This window comes from Eptesicus fuscus, chromosome 2 (genome assembly GCF_027574615.1).
Source record: "Eptesicus fuscus isolate TK198812 chromosome 2, DD_ASM_mEF_20220401, whole genome shotgun sequence".
Taxonomy (NCBI): domain Eukaryota; kingdom Metazoa; phylum Chordata; class Mammalia; order Chiroptera; family Vespertilionidae; genus Eptesicus; species Eptesicus fuscus.
The window spans coordinates 75,459,354-75,487,175 of NC_072474.1; the positions used below are offsets into that span (position 1 = coordinate 75,459,354).

General features: G+C 40.2%; 1 protein-coding gene across 2 annotated transcripts in view; it reads left to right on the forward strand.

Annotated features, from left to right (window-relative positions):
• Nucleotides 1-2,988: 2,988 nt before the first annotated feature.
• The window catches only part of CENPC (centromere protein C), a 69,467-nt gene continuing 44,633 nt past the window's right edge, over nt 2,989-27,822 (forward strand). For both annotated transcript variants that reach the window (XM_054728745.1, XM_008158730.3), the window contains exons 1-8: nt 2,989-3,197; nt 5,217-5,263; nt 6,782-6,852; nt 7,561-7,655; nt 8,799-8,904; nt 16,834-17,116; nt 18,229-18,444; nt 22,528-23,129. In XM_054728745.1, the coding sequence (XP_054584720.1) occupies nt 3,180-3,197; nt 5,217-5,263; nt 6,782-6,852; nt 7,561-7,655; nt 8,799-8,904; nt 16,834-17,116; nt 18,229-18,444; nt 22,528-23,129 (1,438 nt within the window). In that variant the 5' untranslated portion in view covers nt 2,989-3,179. The remainder of the gene's footprint in view (nt 3,198-5,216; nt 5,264-6,781; nt 6,853-7,560; nt 7,656-8,798; nt 8,905-16,833; nt 17,117-18,228; nt 18,445-22,527; nt 23,130-27,822) is intronic.

Genomic DNA, 27,822 nt, shown 5'->3' on the forward strand with positions numbered 1-27,822 from the left:
AAGTAACATATGATTTCACTTACATGTGGAATCTAATGAACAAACTGAACTATCAAGCAAAATAGAGACAGACTGATAGATAGAGAGCAGGCAGACACCTCTGGTCGTGGAGGGGAGGGGGTTGTTTGGGGGAGGGTTGAGCAAAAAATAAAAAAAAGAATGAGAACTCATGGACATGGAACAACAGTGTGGATTGTTGTGGGGAGGCGATGTGGAAGTGGAAGAGGGTATAGAGGGGATAAATGGTGATGGCGGGGGGCGGGGGGGAAGTTCCCTCATGGCCTTTTGTAGTCAGTATCTTCTCCTCTGCCCATCCCACCTTATCCCCCGAAACCACAGATCTCACTTCTGTTCATATAGTTTTATGTAGTCATGATGCTCTTGTAATAACCTGGTTATTATTTAACAGGAAAGGAGGAAAGGGAAGACCAGAGAGACACAATACCCTGTAAGGTCTGACTGATGTGGGAAAGTGCTTGGCAGTCACTCAGACCTTACTGGGTACAGTGGTAAATGGGACTTTGGAAACTGAGAAATGTAACCTCATGCAAATAATGCCTTTTTCCATATCCCATCCTTCCGTGGGGGCTTCTGAAAATTCTTATTTCAGTGGTACCCCAAGAACCTCATTCCTACTCCTGTCTGGGAAATCTGGCCTATTCCTCCTGCAACAGTCACCTACTTGGAATCACACAGTAGATAGCCTTTAATGTCTTAGTACAATGCTTTAAAATATATTTTTATTGATTTAAGAAAGGAACGGAAAGGGAGAGAGAAATAGAAACATCAATGATGGGAGAGAACCATTGATCAGCTGCTACCTCCCCCTCACCCCCCCACCAACCTGGGCATGTGCCCTGACCAGGAATCAAACCATGACCTCCTGGTTCACAAGTCAACCACTGAGCCACACCAGCTGGGCTATTTTTTTATTATTATTATTATTATTATTATTATTATTACTGAGGAGTACTCCACTGTATGAATATACTGGAACTTATGTATACACTCAGCAGTTAATGAGCATATTGCCAGTTTGGGTCCATTATTAATAAAGCTGCTATAAACATTTGTATGCAATTCTTTGTGTAGATATATATTTTGATTTCTTTTGAGTAAATACTCAAGTGTAGAATTGCTGGGTCATATGTTAAGTGTGTGTTAAAATTTATAAGCAAGAGCCAATCTGTTTTTCAGAGGGTCTGTACCGTGTTGCATTCCTACTAGTAATGTATGAGATTTCCAGTTGCTACTCCTCCTTACTGTCACTTTGTATAGCCAGCTTAAATTTTTTTTTTTTTTTGCATGTGACTGAATTTCAAGTTTCTTAAAATACCTCTGAGAGTAACTGTTGCTGGTGGAAGCAGAGGGATATAATTTTACATGTGGAACTTTATGTCTATGATTGAGCTTGTTAAAATTTTCCCTTGAGAGGTAAAAAGTATGGTGATTAGTGCTCAGTTCTGGAGTTCGAAGACCAGGTTTCATCCTCATCTCTGTCTTGTAATGGTAGTGCAATCTTGAGCAAACTAATTAAACCCTGTCCCAGTTTTGTTGTATATAAAATGGGGCTATTAGTCCTTTTCTCTCATAGAAATGTTCTAAGAATTAAATAAGTTGCTTCCTGCATGAAGAACATTTAGAACAGAACTTGGCATATAGTACATACTCCTCAATAAGTGATAGTTTTATCTATACCAAATATGGAAGCACCAAATTATATAATATAGCCTGATTGGCAAAACTTCTGCTAGACCAAGTTTAAAAATTACCATGACAACCATTTACATTATTTATTCTTACTATGTTCCAGGCATTTCACCTAGATCTTAAAAGGAATTAATCCAATATCTCAAAACTTTAATATTATTCCCACTAACAGACAAGGGACTTGAGAAATATTTTAATTAAGTTGTCCATTATGGCAGAATTAGTGGCGGTATAGTGGAACTCAGGTTTGTCAGATTTCAGAGTTAATTTGTAAGCCCTGTTCCCTACACACATATATACACACACACATATATGCAAAAAATAAAAAAATAAAAAGAAGAAAAAATGGCCTTTACTCAACTCTTGATTAATGAATTTATTCAATAATTAATGTATTTGCTGATTAAAATTCCCTCTCAAATTTTTATTTAGAGGACTAGGAGCTGGAGTTAGGCTAAAAAGCAGAAATCACAAGAATCATAAAATGGTAGGTACGGCCCTGGCTGGGTAGCTCAGTTGGTTAGAGTGTCATACTGATAAACCAAGCTTGCAGGTTCCGATTCCTGGTCAAGGGCAAGTATCTAGGTTGCAGGTTCCTTGGGGGGAGGAGGGTACAGGTGCGTGGGAGAGGCAACCTATCCCTGCGTTTCTCTTACATTTCTCTCTTTCCCCCCTCCCTCCCTTCCAGTCTCTCTAAAAATCAATAAAAAAACTATCCTCTGTTGAGGATTAACAAAATTTTTAAAAAAATAGTGTAAAAAACAAAGGAGGGGGGGGGTCAGGTAGGAAGAAGTCTAATTTAGCTTTCCTATTATCTAATTAAGAAAACACCCAGAACGCTGCTACAATTTGTGGATGACATAGCTGACCAGGCGGAGCAGGTTTCAAGACTTCTGATCTACTATTTACATGACATTTTGCTGGCAATGCATCATGAAAATATCACCCTCATTTAATAAAAAAATAAAAGTATTACTTTTTACTCTATAACAGAATCGTTGAAAAGTTTTACACTGCGCTCTAGGAGCTAAGGCGGTTCCCAGCGCCCCGCCAGCCAAGTAAACGCCCAGCTTTAAGCTCAGCCTCCGCGTGAGGGGAGGGAGGACGAGCCTGCGGGAGGAAGGGGCGGGGCTACGGGAAAAGAGAGGGCGGGGCTACGGGGAAAGTTAGGGCGGGGCTGCGAGGGCGGAACTGTGGGAGGGTCCAATGAGGGGGCAGGCCTATAACGGCTTTCCTCCTATTGGGTAGTGCGGCCCGTTTTGCGCATGTGCAGCTCATTTCAAACTGCGGAGACTGCGAAGCTCTGGTGTTTGGGAGCGTCAGGGCCAATGGGTGCGGAGCGCCCCGGCTCCGGCCTCCCCTAACCCTGGCCCCTCAGGTTCGCCGCTAGCTGCTTCTCTCGGGCCTCTCTCCGTGCTGGGCTTCCTCGAGTCGGGCCCGGGTGGGCTCCCGCCCTCGACTCCCTGAACATGGCTGCATCGGGGCTGGTAAGTGCGGGTCCCGGCCGCCTCCGGTTCTCGCGCCTTCGGCGGCGGCGGCGGCGAAGTCTGTGACTTCTTGGGGATTTCAGTGGGGAGGCCGCGCGAAATGTTTGAGATCGGGAGTGATTGCTCATAGCCGTAGTTAGTGTGCTGATTTGTCAAGGTTTCTTGTAATTGCGGCTCTAATGGCATCTTTCTCCGCGGGGAATCTTGTCATGCCTGCTTTCTTGCCTGACTCCGGCTCCTAGTCCTCTCAGTAATTTCCTGCCCGTGGAACTATTGCCCTGCCTTAAAAGGGTGCCTTAGCTTCAGACAGGCTGGTCTGAAGAAGCGGGTTGTTTGTGGCGAGTCTGGTATTGATGACGCTTTCTGAGGGGCAGCTGCGAATGACCCGAGGGAACCACGCTGTTTGTTGACATGTTTCTGAACTACCTTGGTATTCACTCTTCTGTGTTTCAGACTTCGCTTATGGTGACCGTATATTACACCCCCCTATCCTAAATTTGTGTTTCTACTCTATTTCCCTTTTTAAGAAAATCTTCAGCATCCATTGACTCCCATTTGTATAACGTTATTGTGTGCACAAAGAGCTGTATGACAGTGTGGTGTAATGTGTGCTTTTTACTGTGAACACATACGTTATATAATAAAAAAAAAAGGTTATTGGGGGAAGAGAAGGGAAATAAAATTTGCCATTTAAAAACAACTTTATATATATATATATTTTAGGTTTACAGCAAACTTGAGGGGAAGGTACAGAGAGGTTCCCGGTATACCCCTTGCCCCCACGCATGCATAGCCACCTCCGTTATCAACACCCCCCACCAGAGTGATACATTTTTTTTTTTTACAATTGATGAACCTACATTGACACATTATCACTCAGTGCCCATAGTTTTCATTAGGGTTCACTCTTGGTATTGTACATTCTATGGGTTTGAACAAATGTCTAATGAATGACAAGTATCCATTATTATGGTATCATTCAGAGTATTTTCATTGCCCTATAAATTCTCTATGCTTGCTGTTCATCCTCCACCCCCACTACCCAGGTGACCACTGATCTGTTTATTGTCTCCATGTTCTGCTTTTTCCAGAAAGGCATATACTTGGAATCATACAGTATGTAGCCTTTTCAGACTGGCGTCTTTCACTTTAGGAATATGCATTTAAGGTTCCTTTATGACTTTTCATGGCTTGATAGCTCATTTATTTTATTTTTTTCCTGTTTATTTTTTTTTAATTTAATAAATCTTTATTGTTCAGATTATTACAATTGTTCCTCTTTTTTCCCCCATAGCTCCCCTCCACCTGGTTCCCACCCCACCCTCTGCCCTTATCCCCCCCCTCCCCCCACTGTCCTCATCCATAGGTGTACGATTTTTGTCCAGTCTCTTCCCACACCCCCCAATAGCTCATTTATTTTTAGTGCTGAATAATCCATAGTTTATTTATCCATTCACTTACTGAAGGACATATCAGCTTCATTCCTTATCAAAAACAGTATTCTCTGAGCTTGCTTTAGGCTAATACTATTTTCATTTTGTTTCTTCAGTTATCATGCTTCATTTATTTTCCATAAGTTGTTAAATGTGTGTGTCCACAGATGATCTTCTCTTCCATTCTATTTTTCATTGTTGTTTTAAGCCATTTTAGTTCTTTATTATTATTTTAGAGGGCTCTACCTGCAGGGAAAGGAGATAAGTGGATATTGTTAGTCAACCAACTTTACTTATTGGATGCCCACATACTTAGGGTTTTGATAATGGAAAAGTTATGGGAAGATGTGAAGGAAGAGGATGGAGTAAATCAGAGGGTGAAGAAATAGTACAAGCAAAGGTTTGGAAACAAATAGAGAAGAATTCCTCTTTATTCCTCTAATAGGCAATTAACAAGTACTTGCTCGATGAATAAAAGAACATTTTCTGGCATGCTCAGATTGGGGGTGAAATTACTTTGAAGATAAGTTGTATTTGAATATATTTAAACAAAGAAACCAAATTGATAATATACTTTATTTCTTAGGATCATCTCAAAAATGGCTACAGAAGAAGATTTTGCCAATCTTCCAGGTGATTATAAATCAACTTATATAAAATTTAAGATGACTTTTCTTCCCATAACGTAGAATTTTTAAATGAAGGAAAAATATTACCTCCAGCTAAAATAATGATTTCTATGTCCATAAAGTACAGTCATTTTAGTTATTTCATATTAACAGACACATAGTAATGGAAGCAATGCAATGACTTAGTGGTTTTGAAAAATGAAATTTACCTGATGAATGATGGACCAGAAAGAAGCAGTCTCAATTATGACTGATAGCCATGGGAAAAGAAAGCACTCAGTAAAATGGATGAAATGGTAATAGAAAGATGTAGCTTGTTCAGTGGGACTAAAAGAAAGGCCAGCAGGGGAGGGCAGTTGGGAGGGACCAGGCCTGCAATGGAGGGCAGTTGGGGGCGATCAAGCCTGCATGGGAGGGCAGTTAGTGGTGACCAGGCCGGCAGAGGAGGGAAGTTGGGGGCAACCGGGCCTGCAGGGAAGGGCATTTGGGGCGGGGGGGGGGGGGGGGGACTGAGGCCTGCAGGGGAGAGCAGTTGGGGGGGACCAGGCCTGCAGGGGAGGGCAGTTGGGGGGTACCAGGCCTGCAGGGGAGGGCAGTTAGGGGTGACCAGGCCTGCAGGAGAGGGCAGTTAGGGGTGACCAGGCCTGCAGGGGAGGGCAGTTAGGGGCAATCAGGCTGGCAGGGGAGCAGTTAGGCATCAATCAGGCTGGCAGGGGAGTGGTTAGGGGGTGATCAGGAAGGCAGGCAGGTGATGAGTTGGGAGCCAGCAGCCCCAGATTGGAGAGGGTGCAGGCTGGGCTGAGGGACACACACCCCCATGCACGAATTTCGTGCACCAGGCCTCTAGTATACACATAAATGAGTACATGTAGAACTTGAGAAATCTGATTAAGATTGGTGCATTGTATCAATATCAGTAACCTGGTTGTGATAGTAAATTAAAGTTTTACAGGATGTTTTTGAAATTGGGGGAAACAAGTGAACAAGGGATCTCTTCTACATTATTTCTTACAACTGTTATGTGAATTTACAATGACCTCAGTACAATTTTTAATTAAAAAATTTATACTGATTCATAAACTACCATTAAGACTAATGATATTGAATCGAAAGTGCATTTGAGAACTTGTAGAAAAGACAGTGTTAATTGGAGCTATTAGTACTTGTGATCGTAGAGTCCTTATTAAAAAAGCATTTCAGGACTGAACGTATTTGTTCAAAAAAGTTTATGTTCTTGTTTTGATACAGCAGTAACCTAAAATAGCTTTAAACATGGCTCTGATCAAGGAGTATAATTATTAATGTAGATAATGACATACTACTTCACATGTTTTTCTAGGAACTTTTGGATTGTCAAATATTTGCTTTGTCCTCAGATAATAAAGGTGATACTTTATCCATTTAGTAAATTAACAACTTATAATAAGGCGATAGAGACTTTTCAAAGTAGATGGCAACTTAAATAACAAATATCTTTTGGAAATTATTATGTTAACATTTTTCCTTCTTTCCTTCATATTAGGGAACCTGGCATTAATATGAAGCAAGGCCAGAACATATTGGTACTCTTACAAGACTGTTTTGAAGAACAAAGTAAGGCTTCATTTCCAAATGGACTTTGAGGGTCTGGATGGATGAAGATAAAAATTTGTCATATTTGTCAGTGTCAGATGCAACAAATATGTTTCAGCATTTAAATATTGCAAAATATTTTCCCAGGAAGTTTTAGTACATGTGCAATTCTTCATGTATCTTCTGGTATCCTGAGGATAATACTGGCAAAAATGAAAACAATTGTCATTATCTTTAATTTAGAGTTGATTCCTGTAGTCTGGAAATACATGAATAATTATTATACACAAAAGAAAGTATTTCATGTAATAGAAATAAATGTGCAGAATTCTTATGGTCACTGGAGAGCTTAGAGTAATGTTTGGTTATTTGTACCAGTTTCTAAAGAAATGGTGAATTATGGCAAAAACTTTTCTAAATACTTGTCAGCATCAGAAGGTATTGGAATAGGAAAATAGGCCAATTAAAGAAATAAACACAGATTATGGAAAAGTATCTTCTGTTATAAGCCCCTGAAAAATCTGGCACATATTTCAACATCTCGTTTGTCTTTTGTAGCTCTTGATTCCTTCTAGGAACATTTGAATATTGAAATTAATGTCTGTACTTCATTTAAGCTAATTGTGTTTAAAGAATCAGAAGACTTCTTTATGTCATATAAGGCTTTTAATTGTAACCAAAATATTTTATATTGTATTTCATTCTTAAAAATTTCTTACTATTTTCTAGGTCTTGCCAATGACTTTAGCACTAATTCTGCAAACTCAATGGTTTGTTCAACACCTAAAATAAAAGACACTTGTCTTCAGTCACCAAGCAGAGAGGTAAGTCAAAAGGAAAAGCTGGTACAGGTTTAATATATTTAAAAATATATATATTTTAATTGCCTGGCCGTGTTGGCTTAGTGGTTGAGCATCGACCTATGAACCAGACGGTCACGGTTCAATTCATGATCAGGGCATATGCCCTGGGTTGCGGGCTTGATCCCCATTTGTGCAGGAGGAAGCCAGTCAATGATTCTCATCATTAATGTTTCTATCTCTCTCTCCCTCTCACTCCCTCTCTGAAATCAATAAAAATATTGATGATAGAGAATCATTGATTAGCTGCCTCCTGCATGGCCCCCTGGGGATTGAGCCACAACCTGGGCATGTGTCCTGGCTGGGAAATGAACCGTGACCTCCTGGTTGATAGGTCGACGCTCAACCACTGAGCCATGCCAGCCAGGCCAGGTTTCATATTTTAATGAGTGAAGCAATACACAATGTAGTTAGGTACATTTTAGTTCTTATTTTTAAAAGGGAATCTTACATTCCCATTGATTTTCTGTAACATTTGGAAGTATTTGTGAACACTTTGATTTGACATTTCCTGTGTTTGAAATTGGAGGCTTGAGAATTTGAATGATCAAATTATAACACAACCATTTTTCACTTCTAAAATAATACTTAAATTGGGTTTTCAGGAAAGTGGGCAACTTTTGAAGTTTCCTATCTAGGTTGGCAAATTTGGTTGTTTTCTGAAAACCGAAGCCATCTAATTGCTATCTGGGGAAACTAATATTTTATTGATTACCTATCTGAAGAGGACAGGTTGATTTAAAGCTACAAAATGGAAGACTTTAAATAGAGTTTTTGAAACTAATGATTAAAGAGAAAATATTTAAAAGTACAATACTAATTAGAGATAAAAAATCATGTAATGCTAGAAATAATATTTACTACAAACAAATAAGCATATATAACCTTTTGGTGGCAAGGAATGAACACAGATCCATTTCTTTAAGAATTGAGAGAACTTTCCGATGTGATATATTAATTTTTGAAAGTTGAATCAATTTTAAGTATACAGCTCTGCCAGCTGGTTTATTATTTTTAAATACTTGTTTTCTTTCCAATTTAAAAACAAATGTGTTTAATCGGAATTGGTAATTTAATAGTGTAGATCTAATGTTGTATTCCTTTTAGGCTCACTGCCAGATATCACATTCACAGTCAGTTCCAGTTTCTTCAAGAAAGAAAGGAGCCTCTCTGCAGTTCAATCCAGAACCAAGCGAAGCTGTCAGCATATCAGGTTGGTGGCATGCCCATGGGTATTATTTGCCTAGATTTGTTTGTTTATTTTTATCTTTTATTGAATTTACTGAGGTAACATTAGTTAATAAAATTACATAGGTTTCAGGTGTCTGATTCTGTAATACATTAGATAGATTTAAAAAGTTAGAAACGTTGCAGGTGATGCATGTGTTGGCTTGAGTGACAAGGTCATGGCCAGTTTAGGGAGAATTGTGAAATGAAATTGTTTTTGATTCCCTCTCAAGTTTATTTTATTGTTTGTTTTTTTTAAAAATATGAACAATAATAAGTTTTATATGATTATTTATTTCTTTGTTTTAGTGGTAGGAACATTGCTTACTAGGATGTGATAAGAGACATTAACTAAAGAATTATTATAGGGACTATACAGTATAGCTTTAGTAATTTTCAAATAGATTTTTCTTTTAAAGCAACAATAAATATATGTTTTTATCTCAAAAAATTACATCTATAATTGTTAAGTGACCCAGCAATCCTACTCTTAGGTTTATACTCAAAATAATTGAAAATAAGGATCCAAAACAGATACTTGTACCTGCCCCAGTGTTCATAGTATCATTATTCATAATACCAAATTGAAACAAGTGTCCATCAACAGATGAATGGATAAATAATGTGGCATATATGCTCAGTGGAATATTATCCTACTTAATAATTATTATTTGCATATTAATGCAAATAACCATCACTCTGCTACGCCCACGATTGGGCTGGCGGGAGGCTGGGGGGCGGGACTCGGGGTGGTCTATCCGGCCATTGAGAGGCGCAGGGGGTGGGCCTATCTGGCAGTTGAGAGGCGCTGGAGGCTTTTGGCCTGGTGCACAAGCGGACACCCAGCTCCCCTGCCATTGAAAGCCAGGAGCTGGGTGTCCGCTCCGGCTCCAGGCCAAAAGCCTCCGCTGGGGGCTTTTGGCCAGGTGCACAAGCGGACACCCAGCTCCCCTGCTATCGAAAGCGGGGAGCTGGGTGTCTCTCTGTGCCTACGGAGAGACTATAAGATGCCAAGAAAGAAACCACTACTAAGGAAAGGGCTCAAAAACTAAAACTATGGAACTTACATGTAAAGAAATAGGAGAAAATCTTTGCTACTTTGGAGGTAGCTAGATAGCTTAGAAGTACATAGGAAACACTAACCATAAAAAAGTAATTATTAGATTTGTTAAAATTAACATCTTCTCTTGAAAAAAGACACCATTATGAAAATAAAAAGGCAAGTCATAGGGAGAAATTATTCACAATACGTATGTCCGAAACAGACTTGTATGGAGAATATCTATGAAGCAGTCTTACAATTCAATGGTAAGAATACAGACAACCCAATGTTCAAAATGTGCAAAAGATTTGAACAGACACATCACAAAAATAAGATCTATACCATCATGTGATGATTAATATCATTAGTCATAAGGGAAATGTGGATTAAGCCTCAGTGATTTTCTACAAAACACACTAGAAAGGCTAAAATTAAAAAGACTGACAATAGCAAGTATTGGCAAGTATGAGGAGCCACTCCATCTCTCATGTAGGTGGGAATATAAACTGTTGCACCCACTTTGGAAAATGTATTGACAGTTTCTTAGAAAGGTAAACATTCCCTTACCATAGACCCAGCAATGTTACTTCTTGGTATTTAAAATAAATCAATAAATCATAACATTTGTTCACACAAGGATTTGTACACGGATGTCCATTGTAATCTAACCTAATAATAGATAAACATGCAAATTGACCGCACCTCCGCTACGCCCACAGCCAATCAGAGCGAACAAGATGGCGGTTAATTTGCATATGCGGGCGCTGAGCGGCCTGGGTCCAGTAAACATCCTTCGGACCCAGGCCGCTCAGAGCCTGTAGGCCCGCGCTTAGGTCCTGAGCGGCAGGGGCCCCAGAATGCCCTCTGGCTACTGGGAGCCTTGGCAGGGCGGGAACATTCCCACTGAGTGTATGATCAGACAGTGGAGAAAACAGAAAGAACAACTCCTTAACCCTTTGTACTCGCTTGCTTTTTTCTCGATTCCTTTATTCTAATGCTAACCTTGTCAAGTCACACTTGACATCTGAGTACAAAAGGTTAAGATGCCAAAAAAGAAGGTCTTAAGAGGAAAATCAGCAAAATGTTTAAAATATTGATTTCTTCATTTTGGGTTGGAAAACTGGGGGGCATATTATACACGGAAAAATATGGTACCTTAAATACTTCATATGAGTGGAATCAATATTTGTACTTTTGTAGCTGACTTATCCCACTTAACTAATGTCTTCAAGGTTCATCCATTTCGGTGATTTCTATCTTTTGTCTATTGTGAATAATGCTGCTATGAACAGGGGTCTATAGATAATGTATTTTCCGGCATATAAGACGACTTTTTAACCCAGGAAAATCTTATACGCTGGAAAATATGGTAATAGCTTTGCTTGTTCTACAACATCATATAAACTGAATAATATACTATGTACCGTATTTTCCGGCGTATAAGACGACTGGGCATATAAGATTTTCCTGGGTTAAAACGTCGTCTTATACGCCGGGAAATACAGTATGTCTTTCAGTTCTTTAGGATATATATCCAAAAAGAGAAGTTACTGGATCAGTTGTATTTTTTCATTTTTTGAGGAACCACCAAACTGTGTTGTTGTTTTTTTAAGTTTATCTCTATTGTTGAAAGTATTACAGATATCCCCCTTTTTCTACCTACTCCATGCACCTCTCCCCACCCGCCATACCTTTACCTCACTATTGTCTGTGTCCATGGATTATGCATGTAAGTTCTTTGGTTAAACTCTTCCCGCTCCCTCTCCCCACTTCTGAGATTTGTCAATCTGTGCCATGCTTCTGTGTCTCTGGATCTATTTGGTTCATCAGTTTATTTTGTTCATTATATTCCACATATGAGTGAGATTATATGATACTTGTCTTTCTTTGACTTGCTCATTTCACTTAGCATAATATTCTCCAGTACCCTTCATGCTATCTCAAAGAGGTCCTTCTTTTTTATTGCTGCACTGGAGGCCTGGTGCACGAAATTCATGTACTCTGCGGGGGGGGGGGGGGTCCCTCAGTCTGGATTGCGAGAGGGCGCAGGCTAGGCCGAGGGACCCCACCAGTGCACGATTGGGGCCGGGGAGGGATGCGGAAGGTTGGCCAGCTGGTGAGGGACTGTGGGAGGGCTCCAGGGTGTGTCTGGCCCATCTCACTCAGTCCTGATCGGCCAAACCCCAGCAGCAAGCTAATCTACCGGTGGAGCGTCTGCCCCCTGGTGGTCAGTGCATGTCATAGCGAGTGTTTGAGCAGCCTTAGCATATCATTAGCATATTATGCTTTGATTGGTTGAATGGCCAACTGGACACTTAGTGTATTAGGCTTTTATTATATAGGGTAGTATTCCATGGTGTAAATGTACCACAGCTTTTTTATCCACTCATATACCGATGGGCACTTGGGCTGTTTCCAGATCTTAGCTATCCTATCTAATAAAACAGTAATATGCAAATTGACCGTACCTTCGCTACGCCCACAGCCAATCAGAGCGAACAAGATGGTGGTTAATTTGCATATGCTGAGGGAGGGAGGAGTGAAGAAGGCAGAAAGCATGGCGGCTGCGCGGTGGCGCAGCTGTGGAGCATGCGACCATGGTGGCCTCTGAGGCGGTGGTGGGCAGTGTGAGCGGCGGTGATGCGGCCACAGTGGTGGCGGCGGCGGCGGTGGGCGGGGTGCGCAGTGGAGGCGGCAGGCGGGGCATGGCGGGCGGGGTGCGAGGCTGTGGTGGCCTTGGAGGCCGGTGGTGGCTGTGGGTGGGGTGTGGCGAGGTGGGTGGGCAGGTGGGGCGCGCAGCAACAGCGCGCGGGGCTGAGGAGGCGACGGCAGCGTGCGCGGCGGGTCGGGGTGATCAGAGGCGGCGGCAGTGCAGGGCCACAGAGGCAGCTGCGTCAGCGGGCGCAGAGGGTCGGGAGTGGGGGGCGAGGTGGGCTGGGTTGGGTGGGTGGGACGGGCGGGAGGCGCCCCGCCCTTCAGCCCGCCCCGCCCCGCCCGCCGCAGCAGGAGAGGTCGGGGGGCGGGAGGGAAGCCCGCCGCCAGAAGTCTTGCAGGAAATATTCCTGCAACGGGTCCCTAGTCCTATATAATAAATCCTATATAATAAAAGCCTAATATGCTAAGTGTGCAGTTGTCCAGTCATCCGTTCAGCCAATCAAAGTATAATATGCTAATGATATGCTAAGGCCATTCAACTGCTCGCTATGACATGCACTGACCACCAGGGGGCAGACTCTCTGACTGGTAGGTTAGCTTGCTGTTGGGGTCCGGCCAATCAGGACTGAGTGAGACGGGCCAGACACTCCCTGGAGCCCTCCCACCGTCCCTCCCTGGCTGGCCAACCTCCCGCGTTCTTCCCTGGCCCTGATAGTGCACCGGTGGGGTCCTTCGGCCTGGCCTGCACCCTCTCACAATCTGAGACCCCTTGGGGGATGTCAGAGAGCCAGATTCAGCCCGATCCTGCAAGCCAGGCCGAGGGACCCCACTGGTGCATGAATTCGTACACCGGGCCTCTAGTTGTAAATAACACTAGTGTGAACATAGGGATGCATACATTCTTTCTGATTGGTGTTTCAGGTTTCTTAGGATATTCCTAGAAGTGGGATCACTGGGTCAAATGGCAGTTCCATATTTAATTTTTTGAGGAAACTCCATACTGTTTTGCATAATGTCTGCACTAGTCTGCATTCCCAGCAGCAGTATTACAATTTAAATTTTTTATATTTCATACCAACTAGTCACCCACATTTAGCAAATGTCTATTTACATTAAAAAAATACAAAGCCTCTTTAAGCAGCCCATATAAAAATTATAATACTTTTTTGGAAATATGACAAATAGTTTGAATTAATAAAAGTAATTCATTTAATAAAATTAATATGTTTACTTAAAAATTGTTAGTTATATATTTTGTATTTTTTAATCATAGAGTATTGGGATTTCATGATATGTAATATTAATAAAGTCTTGCTTCATGCACAAAATGATAAGTGTACTAGGGTTCCCTTTTCTCCACATCCTTGCCAGCACTTGTCATTTGTTGATTTGTTCATAGTAGCCTTTCTGGCAGGTGTGAGGTAATACCTCATGGTTTTTTATAATTTGCATCTCTCTGATGATTAGTGACTTTGAGCATTTTTTCATGTGTCTCTTGGCCATCTGTATGTTCTGTTTGGAGAACTGTCTATTACTTTGTTCATTTTTTAATTGGATTGCTTGTCTTCCTTTTGTTAAGTTGTATGAGTTCTTTATATATTTTGGAAATTAACCCCTTATCAGATGTAACATTGGCAAGTAATGTTCTCCCATATAGTGGGATCCCTTTTCATTTTGTTGATGATTAAAATTCTGTGCAGATGCTTTTTATTTTTTATTATTTTGTTTTTTAAAATATATTTTTATTGATTTCAGAGAGGAAGGGAGAGGGAGAGAACGATAAAAACATCAATGATGAGAGAGTCATTGATCGGCTGCTTCCTGCATGCCCCCCACTGGGAACTGAAACCGCAACCTGGGCATGTGCCCTGACCAGAGATCGAACTGTGACCTCCTGGTTCGTAGATTGATATTCAACCAGTGAGCCAGCCACATGGGCCAGACCAGAAACTTTTTATTTTTGATGTAGTCCTATTTGTTTATTTTTTTCCTTTGTTTCCCTTGCCCTAGAAGATTTACTGGCAAACATAATTGGTGTGAGCAATGTCTGAGATTTTGCTGCCTATGGTTTCTTCTAGGACTTTTAAGGTTTCACTACTTACATTTAAGTATTTTATCCATTTTGAGTTTATTTTTGTATATGGTGTAAATTGGTGGTCTAGTTCCATTTTTTTCGTATATCTGTCCAATTTTTCCAACACCTTTTATTGAAGAGATTGTCTTTACTCTATTGTATGCTGTTGCCTCCATTCCCACCAGCAGTGCACAAGGATTCCACTTTCTCTACATCCTTACTGACACTTGCTATTTCTGTTTGTTTTTTCATTGTTTTGCTTTTGATAACCATTTTAATGGGTGTGAAGTAGTACCTTATTGTGATTTTGATTTGTTCATCATTCTTGTTATTAGGGACTTTTAAATTAAAACAACAGATACCACTGCACACCTATAAGAATGGTGAAAATCCAAAAAACTGTCTCTCTTTTGTACCTTCTATATCTATAGGGGTTTCTGTGTTTTCATTTGTTTCAAGAAAATTGATTGTTAAAACATTTTTTTTATGATGGCTATTTTAAAATTCTTGTTAAATAATTACAACATCTGATTCCTTTTGGTCCATTTGTGTCCACTGATTCTGTTTTCTTGTTCAGGTTGTGTTTCTCCTGGGGTTTGGTATGATGAATAATTTTGAATGTATCCTTGATATTTTGTTTATTATATTAAGGAGACACTTGATTGTATTTAAATCTTTTGTTGTAGCATATAGTTGCCCTATTTTGCTTTAATGTGTAGGTTCTTGCCTACTTTTGTGGATTTTAATTCCAATGACAGTTAAGTGTTTAAGTCCTAGCAATGGTCTGTTTAATTTTCTGATAATGCTGGTATTCCAGATCAGTTCTTGCTGGTGCTGTGTGGGTGGATGGAAGGTGCTTTCTTAAGCATCCTGATGTCCTTACCCAAGGAAGTTGGGGTCAGAAACTGCAGGGAATGGATCTTTATTGGTGCCCTCATTGGGAGTAGGGTCTGGGATGACCTGGGGTGTCAGTACTACCAGTGGATCAATTCTACCAGTGGTCTGTGTAGCAGTGGCTGATTGTTAAAGCGGGGGGACTGGATTGGTCCAGAGAGGTTTGGCCCAGGGCTTTGCTCCTCTGTTGCCCCTGCCCCATAGTACTTACGGAGTAGGGCCTGACACTGCCTAAGGCTTTGCTGCTCTGCCACTGAAAGGCCTGCTTTGTGGAGTGGGCATTTGAGTTTCCCAGTCTGTCTCTGAGTGTTTTCCTTCTCTAAGGCTTTTGGTCAGAGAATGCAGGTTCTCTACTCCATCTTCTCTTACCTGTGGGCCGTTCTGGATTGTAGGCTTTTCTAGAGCCCAATTTGGGAATGAAATATAAACAAAACCCTGGGGATTAACCACATTGTCTGTTGTTCCTTAAGGCTTGAGGAACAGCAAATTGCATTCTTCCTTCTAGCTTTCAGAGTTCTGTTATTGTTGTTTGATGAATAATTACCAGGGAATTTAGTTGTATTTAGTGTGAAAAGCAGGAAAAAATGAATTTATGCCATCTTGTTCCAAAATCAAAAGTCATTTTTGCTTGTATTTTTAATTTTTAATCTTTGCTTCTTAAGAGTATGAATTAGTATGAATACTGCCTCGCCATTCTACTTTGTCATTGATATTTGAAGGTTAAGGTATATAAAGATAGAGACATGTATATATAAAGATATATGTAAATATTCTCTCTATATACATATACCTGTTATATCTGTATATTGTGTATATATCTGTAAATGTTATTCTATATATGTGTATTACATGTACAAAGATGTGCTCATCTAACTGCCCTAATTTACTGACTCTTAACCTAGAGGTTGTATTTCTTAATTTCTCTAATATTACTTTATTGTTTCAGCCATGTATAGATTTATTGAGATCTTTAATAAATTGACTATAAATAAAATTATGAATTTTCTGTTTTAGGATTTCCATCATTTCAAACTTCAGAATGTGAACCAAATACATATTTTAGTTCATTAATTTCATAAATTAATACTTTTAAAGTATGTACTTATATATTTTACTTGTAGGCCTTTGATTATAAACTTAATTATCAGTGAGTCTTCTGAAAATTATTTTTAATGAATTTGTTAATGAATTTTAAAAAGGTTCTAATATTACTTAAAGTTTTTAAATATCTTCATGTAATTTTTTTCTAGTTCAAGGCCATGAGGTTCCTCAGAAAATTTTGGCAGCTGATGTTGGTTCTAAAACACCTGACTCAAGAAAAATGTCAAGTAAAAAACTCAAAGATCTTCACAATGATGCCAATGAGGAATTTTACTTATCTGTTGGTTCACCTTTTGTTCTTTTGAATGCAAAAACATCTGTACCACAAAATGATGTTTCGTCTATTGGCCAAAAGAGAGAGACCTACACTTTTGAAGATTCAGTAAATGTGTTATCTTCAAGTACAGAGATTTCTCTTAAAACCAAAAAAAGGTAAACTTTTAAAATTTAAATATTAATCCTACTAAAAGAGTTTTACATTTTATATCCAAAAGTATGTAATTTAATCTTTTATATATTTCACAGTTTTGAGGATTATTAACATGTTAGAAAAAGAATATAACATATATTCGGTATATATCACATTTATATTTAATAAGGAAGGCCTTAAAGTGTACTTCAGAGAAGCAGAGAAGCTGGGGATAACTTTTCTATTGTCTGTGAGAAAATGCTTTTTTTCCCTGATAATAAGTTCTTTCTAACTTTCTAAGAGAAGCAGTTTGTATTTCTCTATATTATTTGTAATTACAAGGTTAGGTATATATCAGATCATTTCTAGCATAGCAAAGGATAAGGATTATTAAGGATGAGTTATGGTAAACTCGTGTCCATTTTGGGGGACTTTCCCTCTGGCCTTTAAGAAGCAAAGTAGGTCATTCAAGGTCTTTTGCTCCTATCTGTGCAATAAGTGTAATTTCTGTCTAGGGTCTTATGTACATTCTAAGATTTTGCTATTTAAAGTGTGGTCTGTGGCTAAGGATCAGAGCAATGGCATTATCTGGAAGCTTGTTAGTAATACAGTAAGTCATCACTAAATGTCATTGATAAGTTCTGTGACTTCAAGTGAAATGAAGTATAACAAAACCAATTTTACCATAGGCTAATTGATATAAACAGAAGTTAAGTTCCTATGGCATCTCATCAATGTTATAGTGAAATGATGCTGAATAAAACGACGTTATTTGAGAATCTACTACACAGAATCTCAAACTCTGTCCTGGACCTACTGAATGAGAATCTGCATTTGAATAAGATTCAAATTCATATTAAATATTTGAGAACTAGTGCTATAAGCTATATATTTTATTGCTGTATGATTTACCTTTTTAATTTTTTTCTATTGACAAATACGTAACTTAATTTTTCTGAGTGTTTTGCCTTGCATTTTTAGTGTAAGGGGTTGCAAATTACCATTTATAAATTTTAAATAAAGGCTCAATGGAAATTTTTCTAAGTGGTCTGTGTTGTCACTGGGCAGGAGTTCAGGAAAACTCATAACTCAACAAACTGGGAGCATTCAGCTTGCCTTATTTTTAACCTTTTAGGTTAGACTTTGAAGATAAAGATATTTTGAAGAAAGTAGAAACAGAGACTAAAGTATCAGATATAGAGGATGAAGTATCAGAAAGACCACAAGAGAGAAAACCGCCAGAAACTCCTCAGAAAATAATGCAAGGTTCAGAATATGAAATTCAATCACAAGCTAAAAAGAGTTTTTCAGCCTTGTTTTTAGAAACTTTAAAAAGAAAAAGTGAATCCAGGTGAGTTATTGAGAAAATGTCCTTTGAGACATTTTTTCTTTCACATTCTATAAACAACAATATCTAAGGATTCTGAATGTTATTTTTAACTAGAAGTGAATTTTAATTGACACTGATGTTAATTGAAGTGATGCCTAATCTGTAAGGAGAGTGTAATTTCTTACCAGTAAATCACCCTAAAACCACTATTTAGTAGACACTAAATTCGATGTAATGGAAAATAAATTTATTCAGCTTTCATTGCTTCTGTTCATCAGTACTTTTTAGTTTGTATGCTATCAAAGAATGAAGGCAATATTTAGAAATATAATTATGTCAGGATGCCTGTGTATTTCATTTTTAAGGGTTTTAAATCTTTTTTCTGTTATATAATGTGTTAATAAAAGGATAGTTGTAAAATAAATTTTAACCTGTTCTGACTACTGAAAAACCTTCAGTGGTTCTACAGTTTCAAACCTGTGGCTGCACATTAGAGTTAACTAGATATAATGGCTGTGAGGGTGAGAACCACTGGTCTATAGAATAAACTTCAGATTTGTCAGCTGGTATATAAGGCCTTCACTCTCCCTAGTTTGTCCTTCTGCCAACTTGGTCAAACATATTTGTAGTTGTCCTTGCTTTGGCATACTTATTTTTCCTTGTCATATGCCTATCTTTATTTAATACTTTTTTTTAAATTAAAGTTCATGCTAGGTTTCTAGTTTTTTTCCAAGTCCCAACTCCAGTATTTTTTTAAAAATAGTTTCATGCCTTGCATTATAGTTTAACTATTTTATGTGTTTTTTTGTTTGTTTGTTTTTGTGATAGATTAAGACATAAATCCTTCTTTCTAGGAGTCTAGAGTTTCTTTTGCATTTCCTGTGACATATATCAGAATGCTAGTGAATATGTTAGGAAGGTTTTATAAAAACATACTGGATGAATGAATGAAATTCATTCTTCAGTCTCTGTTTTTTAGTAGAGATCTCTCTCTGGAATCTTTTACCTTATTTATGGATGTTAACTCCACCATCTAATACAAATATGTTACACTTTTGGGCTAATTATATCTATGTCCAAAAAATAATTAAGTTTTTTTTAATGTTCTTTTAAATGAACTAATGAGTAAACTTAATTTTATGTTTAATTGCTGTAGTCAAATGTAACTATTCACTATGCCTAGTGTTTTCTTTTTTAAAATATATTTTTATTTATTTCAGAGAGGAAGGGAGAGGGAGAGAGAGAGATAGAAACAGCAATGATGAGAGAGAATCATTGATCGGCTGCTCCTGCATGCCCCACACTGGGGCTCAAGCCTGAAACCAGGGCATGTGGCTGGGAATCCAACCACGACCTCCTGGTTCATAGGTCGATGCTCAACTACTGACAGGGCTATTCCTGGTGCTTTCTTGCTTCATTGCTTTTGCTTTTGCTCTTCCTTCTGATTGTCTTCCTTGCATTTTCTCATGACCATGTCTTATCCATCCTTCAAGATTCAGCTCAAATGCCACAAAGACTTCCTTGATTTTCCATCTAGCCAGAAGATGCCTTTCTCTATTCTGCAATTTAAAGTGTTGTCTTAATCCATTTGGGCTGCTATAATGTACTACCATAGACTATGGCTTATAAACAACAGAAATTTATTTCTCACAGTTCTGGAGGCTGAGAAGTCCAAAATCAGGGCTCGAGTAGATTCAGTATCTGTGAAGTTTGCTTCCCAATTTGAATATGACTGTCTTCTTACTATAACCTCACATAGTAGCAGGTGGCAAGAGGGCTTTCTGGGCCTCTTTTATAAAGGTACTAATTCCATTCATGACCACTTACCTTGATGGCCTAAATCAACTGCTAAGTGCCCCACTCTCAAATTCCATGACATTGGGGATTAGGTTTTTGTTTTAACATATTTTTATTGATTTCAGAGAGGAAGGGAGAGGGAAAGAGAAATAGAAACATCAGTGATGAGAGAGAATCATTGATCAGTTGCCTGCTGCGTGGCCCCTACTGGAGATCAAGCCTGCAACCCAGGCATGTGCCCTTGACTGGAATCAAACCCGGGGCCCTTCAGTCCCCAGGCCAATGCTCTATCCACTGAGCAAAACTGGCTAGAGCAGGGATTAGGTTTTAATTTATGAATTTTGGAGGGATACCATCCTTTGAATAATTTCTTCCTTCTCTGGAAAGCTTTTCCAACTAACTGGAAGAGGTAATGCTTAATCCCAATGCACTTACTATATTTTTCTAGATATACACCATTTATTTATTTACCATGATTACAATATTGAAACATGCATGAAAATGTGGGTGAATTATTCATACTTGGAATGAATTTTTGTGTAATATAATTTAGTAGTATTTTCTTAGATATTAGATTTTAAGGTGTCTCAGAATAACCTTGTTTTGGATATTGCAATATTGTGATTTATAAGAAATGAATATTTGGTCATCAGATGACTAAAATATATTTCTCATTTATATTTGGTCCTTGGTCACAGTTCCTGGTTTACAACTCCCAGAACTCTTGGAATTTCCTGTTTTGAAAGGGGGTTGGGGGGAGAGAGTGTCTTTTGTTATGTTAATGAGATGAATTTTGGAAAGCATTGGTGAGAATGGGAGCTAGTTGCTAGTGTAAATTACCCTGTGATTAATGTTGAAAGTTTCAGCCCTACCCCAGACCTCCAGGGAGGGGAGAGAAGCTGGAGGTTGAGCCAATCACCCGTGACCAGTGATTTACTTAATTATAAGTTTGTAAGGAAACCTCCATTAAAAGCCAAGAGGATGGGGTGCAAGAGCATCCTGGTTCATAAACACTTAGAGATGGAACAAGCCTGGAGTGCCTTCCCACATACCTTGCCCCTCCTCCGTCTTGCCCTTCCTCAGTTATATCCTTTTACAATAAACCATTGATCTAATAACATGTTTTTCTGAGTTCTGTGAGCTGTTCTATCAAATTAATCAAATCCAAAGAGGGGGTTGTAGGAACCTCTCATTTATAGCCAGTTGGTCAGCAATGCAGGTAACAATCTGGACTTCCAATTGGCATTCTGACTTGGAGGGGGTTGTTGAGAACCTCCAGTCTGTACCTCATTGATCAGAAGCACAGGTAATATGGGATGTGGCAGCATCTGAAGTGTGTGTGTATCGGGGCAGGGCACTCTTGTACGATTGAACCCATAATGTTGGCATCTGACACTTTCTCTGGGTAGATAGTGTCATAATTGAGTTGAATTCTCAGATATGCTACTGGTGTCTGGGAATTGTTTGTTTGTGTGGGCCGAACCCCGACACCGTATTGGAATTGGTTCTGGAAACCTAATTTATATGAGAAGAAATCTAAAGAGATCTATACAAATATATAATTTAATATAACATTATATGTAATAATGGGATGCATTTTTGAGCTGTCAGTCAATGTTTCTGGACTATATTTACACATCCCTGGATTTTAACTTTTAAATAAATATAAAATGGGTAGGAGGGGCATCAAATTACTTGATGTATAGGCTCTCTTCCAGCTCTAAATTTCTGTGATCCCATTAATGTTATAAATGAATGTGATCGTATTATAGAAATATAAAAGGAAAGGTCCTTTTATATTTCTATAATCCTATATAATAAAAACCTAATATTCAACCGAACAGCGGAATGATCAGTGGAACAACTGGTCGCTATGATGCACACCGACCACCAGGGGGCAGATGCTCAATGCAAGAGCTGCCCCCAGCCAATGTGGGTGCCAGCGCCTTCTCCCCTCCCCTGATTGCCCTGTCAGTTGCCCCGCAGAGGGATGTGACCAGTGGCGGCAGTAGGGTGCGGGGTGAGCAAGCAGGCGGCGCCAGGCTAGTCAAGGTGGGTGCCAGTGGGGGCTCCCAGATCACCCCACAGATCAGCCCTGATTGCCGGCCAGGCCTGGGGACCTTACCCGTGCACAAATTTTGTGCACCAGGCCTCTAGTATAAAATATAAAGGGTAAAGGAAAATTGAGGAGACGTGAACTGCTGTTTAAAAGATACATATATTTTATAGGTTATTTTATTTTCTTCACTGAGCTAAGGTAAAACTTTATTTTTTTGAGCTGTTATTTATTGTAACATCTTTTTTTAGTCCTGTTTTTAGGCATATAGCAACTGTTCCACCTCAGTCATCTCCTGCAACTGATATGAATTTAGAGGATGAATTTATAATTGATGAATCAGATAGTTTTGCCAGTCAGTCTTGGATTACTATACCAAGAAAGACTGTGCCTGCGAAACAATGCACAGTATCCCCTACTGAGAGCACTGCACTCCTTCAAAGTAAGATGTCAAGAGAAAAACATCACAGTGTAACACCTACAACTTTGACAAATGTCAAACATTCTGGAAAAGCTCACCCACTAGAGAAATCTCAGCCCTCTGATCAGAGAAAACTGGGTAGGAATTGTGCTTTGACAGATGAAATGGAAAGTAGATCTACAAAAACTGAAATGTATTCCAAAAATGCAGAAAAAACATCTGGAAACAAAAGGACTACAACACAAAAACAGAAAAGAAAACTTCAAGTCAATAAAGTTGAAGAACAGGTTGATAAGGAACAAGGTAAAGATAAAAATATAAATATGTCACCTATTGCCCAAGACAAGGCACAAAGAAATTCAGACAGAAGTATGAAAGCGTGTAAAGAGAAGATAAATGTTCATATTTCCAAAAAACGGGTGCCACCTGTGGGTAAGTGTTTATATTAAATATACCTACAAACATTATTCTATGTGTTTTTGTAATATTCCAGTTTAACTTTGGAAAATAGGCAAAGTAAACCTAAATCTACAAAGAGCCTCAAAAGCCTATTGTCTGTTTTATAGAATCTGCTTATTTTACATGTAATTTAATTCCAACTGGCTTGAGTATTGTGTAACTTCTAACATGGTGAGCACAGATAAAGGGAGAGTGAGAGGGAAAGACTTGTATACCAGGTAGTTAGAAGAACTCAAATAAAACAGCATCATATATTCTTGAGGTTTATTTAAATACTAGTGACCCGGTGCACAAAATTCGTGCACATTTAAAGGGAATTAATTAGAGGAAATATTTTAAAATTGCTATTTGCCCTTTCTCTATAACACAAGTGTCAGAGATGAAAGAAAATTAGTAAAATGTATATGAAAATCTTTCTCCTGTCAGAGTCTGGGGCACATCACGGGAACCAGAGTCAAGTCCCTGCCTACCCATGTGTGCCTCGAAATCGCGTGAGACGCAGACCTGGCCGGCATCACCCCTATTGGTCTAGATCCAGCCCCGGCCAGCCCCACCCCCGTCTATCCCCGCCGGGTGGGGGGCATGGCCTCAGGTTGCCTGGCCTGGCGCCGGGGCAGGGTGCGTGGCCTGAGGTCACCAGGCCCAGGCTGGGGCAGGGGCCATGCCTTGAGGTCCCTGTCAAGCCCCGCCAGGTAGGGGGCGCGGCCTCAGGTCCCCTGGCCTAGTGTCGGGGCGGGGGGTGCAGCCTGAGGTACCCCGTCAAGCCCTGCGAGTGGGGGGAGCGGCCTGAGGTTCCCCGTCAAGCCCTGCCAGGTGGGTGGTGCAGCCTGAGGTCCTCCAGCCTGGCTCCGGGGCGGGTGTGTGGCTTGAGGTCCCCTGTCAAGGCACACCAGGCGGGGGGGCGAAGCCTCAGGTCCATGTTGATTGCTCGTTAAGGCTCGTTACGGGAACTCGGCCTCCGCTGTGGGTGCAGCCATTTTTGTTATGGTGTGATGGTCAATTTGCATATTCCCTCTTTATTAGATAGGACTAGAGACCCAATGTATGAAATTCATGCAAGAGTAGGTCTTCTTTCCCCCAGCTGCTGGCACCAGTTTCCCTCTGGCACCTGGGACCCGGGCTTTCCTCTGACTGCCAGCAGGCACCCAGGACCCAGGCTTCCCTCGCAGCCCCGGCTTCATCTAGAAGGTCGTCCGGAAGGACATCTGGTCTAATTAGCATATTACACTTTTATTTTTATAGATAAACTAGTGGCCCAGTGCATGAAATTCATGCATGGGGGGGGGTGTCCCTCAGCCCGGCCTGCACCCTTTCCAATCTGGGACCCCGCGAAGGATGTCCTACTGCCGGTTTACAGGGATCGGGCCTAAACCGGCAGTCGGACATTCCTCTTGCAATCCGGCAATGCTGGCTCCTAACCGCTCACCTGCCTGCCTGCCTGCCTGATTGCCCCTAACCACTCTGCCTGCCAGCCTGCTAACCCCTAACTGCCCCCTGCTGGCGGCCTGCTCACCCCTAAATGCCCCCCCCCCCGCCAGCCTGATCACCCCCAATTGCCCCCCGTGCCAGTGTGCTCGCCCCCACCTGCCGTCCCCTGCCAACCTGCTCACCCCCAACTGCCCCCTGCTGGCCTGCTCACTCCAAACTGCTCCCCCGCCCGCTGTCCTGATCACCTCCAACTGACCCCCACGGACATGCCATATTTTTATTGAATTGTTCTTAATTTTTTTGCTTCCTTCAGTTTCTAATTAGCAGCCGACCATTTTAAGAAAATACAACATAAAGAATCTGACTAAAGAGGGGGTGATAGTTGCAAGAAAGTTTTTTTTTCTTACTAGTCCCTTAAATAGAATATAAATTAAAAAAATTTGAAGCCACAGAATTTTCATTTATCCAGAATTTCTTAGGAAGAAACATATCAAGAAAATATACTGAAAGGATACTTACTCTCTTTAATTATAATGTTTAACATTTATTGGGTCCCTACTATATTTTGCACACGAATTTTCTTATATAAAATTCCATTTTATCTAGTTTGGTTAGGGAATACAACATGATTAATTATCATATCAATTGTATTTTCTATTGCGGTTATAACAAATTACTACAAACTTAATAGTTTAAAACAACACACATTTATTATCTTGCAGTTCTGTGGGTCAGAGGTCTGAAATGGATCTCATTGGGCTAAAATCAAGGTGTTGACCTGGTTGCATTCCTGCAGGTGGTTCCTGGAGAGACTGCCTTTTCCAGCCTCTCAAAGCCACCTATATTCTTTGAGTCATTCCTCCCCTCTTGCATCTTCAAAGCCACACTTTGAATTTCTATTGCTTCTTCCATCAGCCTCTCTCTCTCAGTGACCACTACTTCTAAGGACACAAGTAATGAAATTGGATCAATATAATTGGATAATTCAATATAATCTCTTTATCTGAAGACTTATAACCTTAATCACATTTGCAAAGTCTCTTGCTATGTAAGGTAGCATTTTCACAGATATTGTAGATTAGGGTGAGTACAACTTTGGGAGGCCATTATTCTGCTAACCATGTCAATTTTCACAGATGAATAACATGAAGCTATTGTAATTCCAAAGATATTTTTACTCTAAAGATAATTTGTTTGTAATTCCAAAGGCACTTGACAAATTTGTAATGCATAAATTAATGACTTGGGTTGAACCAATTGACTTTTCCACTTTTGAGGTCTCATGGGCTTCTTAAATATTGGAAACTAAATTCCTTCAGACTTATTTCTCCTCTGGTATTCCTATCTTCATAAATGGAGCCATAATAAATTTAATAGTTCAAGAAAGAAACCAAATCATCTTTACCAAGCAATCCATATGAAGTTAGCAAATCTTGGACTTCCTCCTAAAGTAGTTTTCAGATCTGTTACTTCTCTCCATGTCCTCTTGCTACTCAGCCAAGCTAGAGTCATTTATTTTAGATTGTTGTAGTAGTTTATGTATATACCCTCTGGCTTCTCTCTGCCTCTTCAGATTCATCTCCTGGGCTGCTTTATAATGACTTTCTTCCAGTCCCATAAATAGACCACTTTCTCAACTGTGGGTCTTTTAATATGCTGTTCCTTTTGCTTAGAAAAATTTTCCCAATGTACCCAGTTTTCCTACCAAGCTTTGTACTCAGTTTAAATACCACTTCTCTTGATTATTACCCCACACTGATATATTCCTACTAGAGGCCCAATGCACGAAATTTGTGCAAGGGACTTGGCCCTCGCAGCCCCGGCCGGCCCTCGCAGCCCCTTGCAGCCCCTCGCAACCCCGGCCGGCCCTTGCAGCTCCAGCTGGCCCTCGCAGTCCCGGCTTCGTCCAGAAGGGGCAGGGTTGGCAGAGGCGGAGGCTGCGCAGTGGGACCCGGGAACTGTGCACAGGGTTGGTGGCTGGTGCAGGGATGGGGCCATGGGCTCACTGAGACTGGAGAGTCCCACTTGTAGCTCCGGCTTCCTCGGCCCCCGCCGCCCCGGCTTTGTCCGGAAGGACATCCAGACGTCCAGAAGGTCGTTCGACTGCCCGGTTTAATTACCATATTACCCTTTTATTATTATAGATATGTGCTCTAAGAGCATTCTTTTTATTGTAGCAAACATAATTAGTTGCTGAATTTCTGTATTTTCTTTTTTCCCCTCATTTTTATTGCTTACTTTTATTTACTTTTTACCTTAATTTAGCACATAATATGAATAAGCTTTATAGCTCTTCTTTTAAGTTTTTATTTATTTATATAAAATAAACTTATCTTTATTGTTGGAAGTATTACAGATGTCCCCCTTTTCCCCATTGACCCCCCTCTACCCTGTCCCTGGTGCCCCCTCCTCCTTCGCTGCACTATTTTTTTCTGTCCCCATAGGTTATGTATATATGCATATAAATTATTTGGTTAATCTCTTCCTGTATGGCCCCCCTCCCCCGCTTTCCCTCTAAGAGTTGTCAGTCTATTCCATGCATCTTTTTCTGTTTCTGTATTTGCCTTTAGAGTCCAGACTGAAAGTTCCATGAGAACAGGGATTATAAATTTCCTATTCTTAAAATATCCCTCAGATCTTATAGTTTTAGCAGTTATCATATCTGTGGGTCATGTAATATGTTGTCATCAGTGACAAGAGTATGGCTCTATTTTGGATGAATAATTTTGCTGTGTTTATTAAAATATTATCCACCTTCAGAATCCCACTTCTTTACATGTAAATATGTAAAATTTTCTGTGGTAGTAAAAAATTATCACTTTTACAAGTCACCTCTTTTTCTAGCTATTGCCCTATTTATGACATGTCACCTTAGTTCTAAATTAACTCTTTTATATTACCAACTGTTCATATACCAGTTGTATCTTCTGCATGTGTTCTTATTTATTAGTTTTAAAAGATTCTTTGTCATTTATTTTCTAACTAGAGGCCTGGTGCACGAAATTCATACACAGGGGAGGGGGTGTCCCTCAGGCCAGCCTGCACCCTCTCCAATCTGGGAACCCTCAGGGGATGTCTGACTGCCGGTTTAGGCCCAATCCCAAGGGGATCCCTCTCACAATCCAGGACTGCTGGCTCCCAACTGCTCACCTGCCTGCCTGCCTGATTGCCCCTGACTGCTTCTGCCTGCCAGCCTGATCACTACCTAACCACTCCCCTGCCAGCCTGATCGATGCCT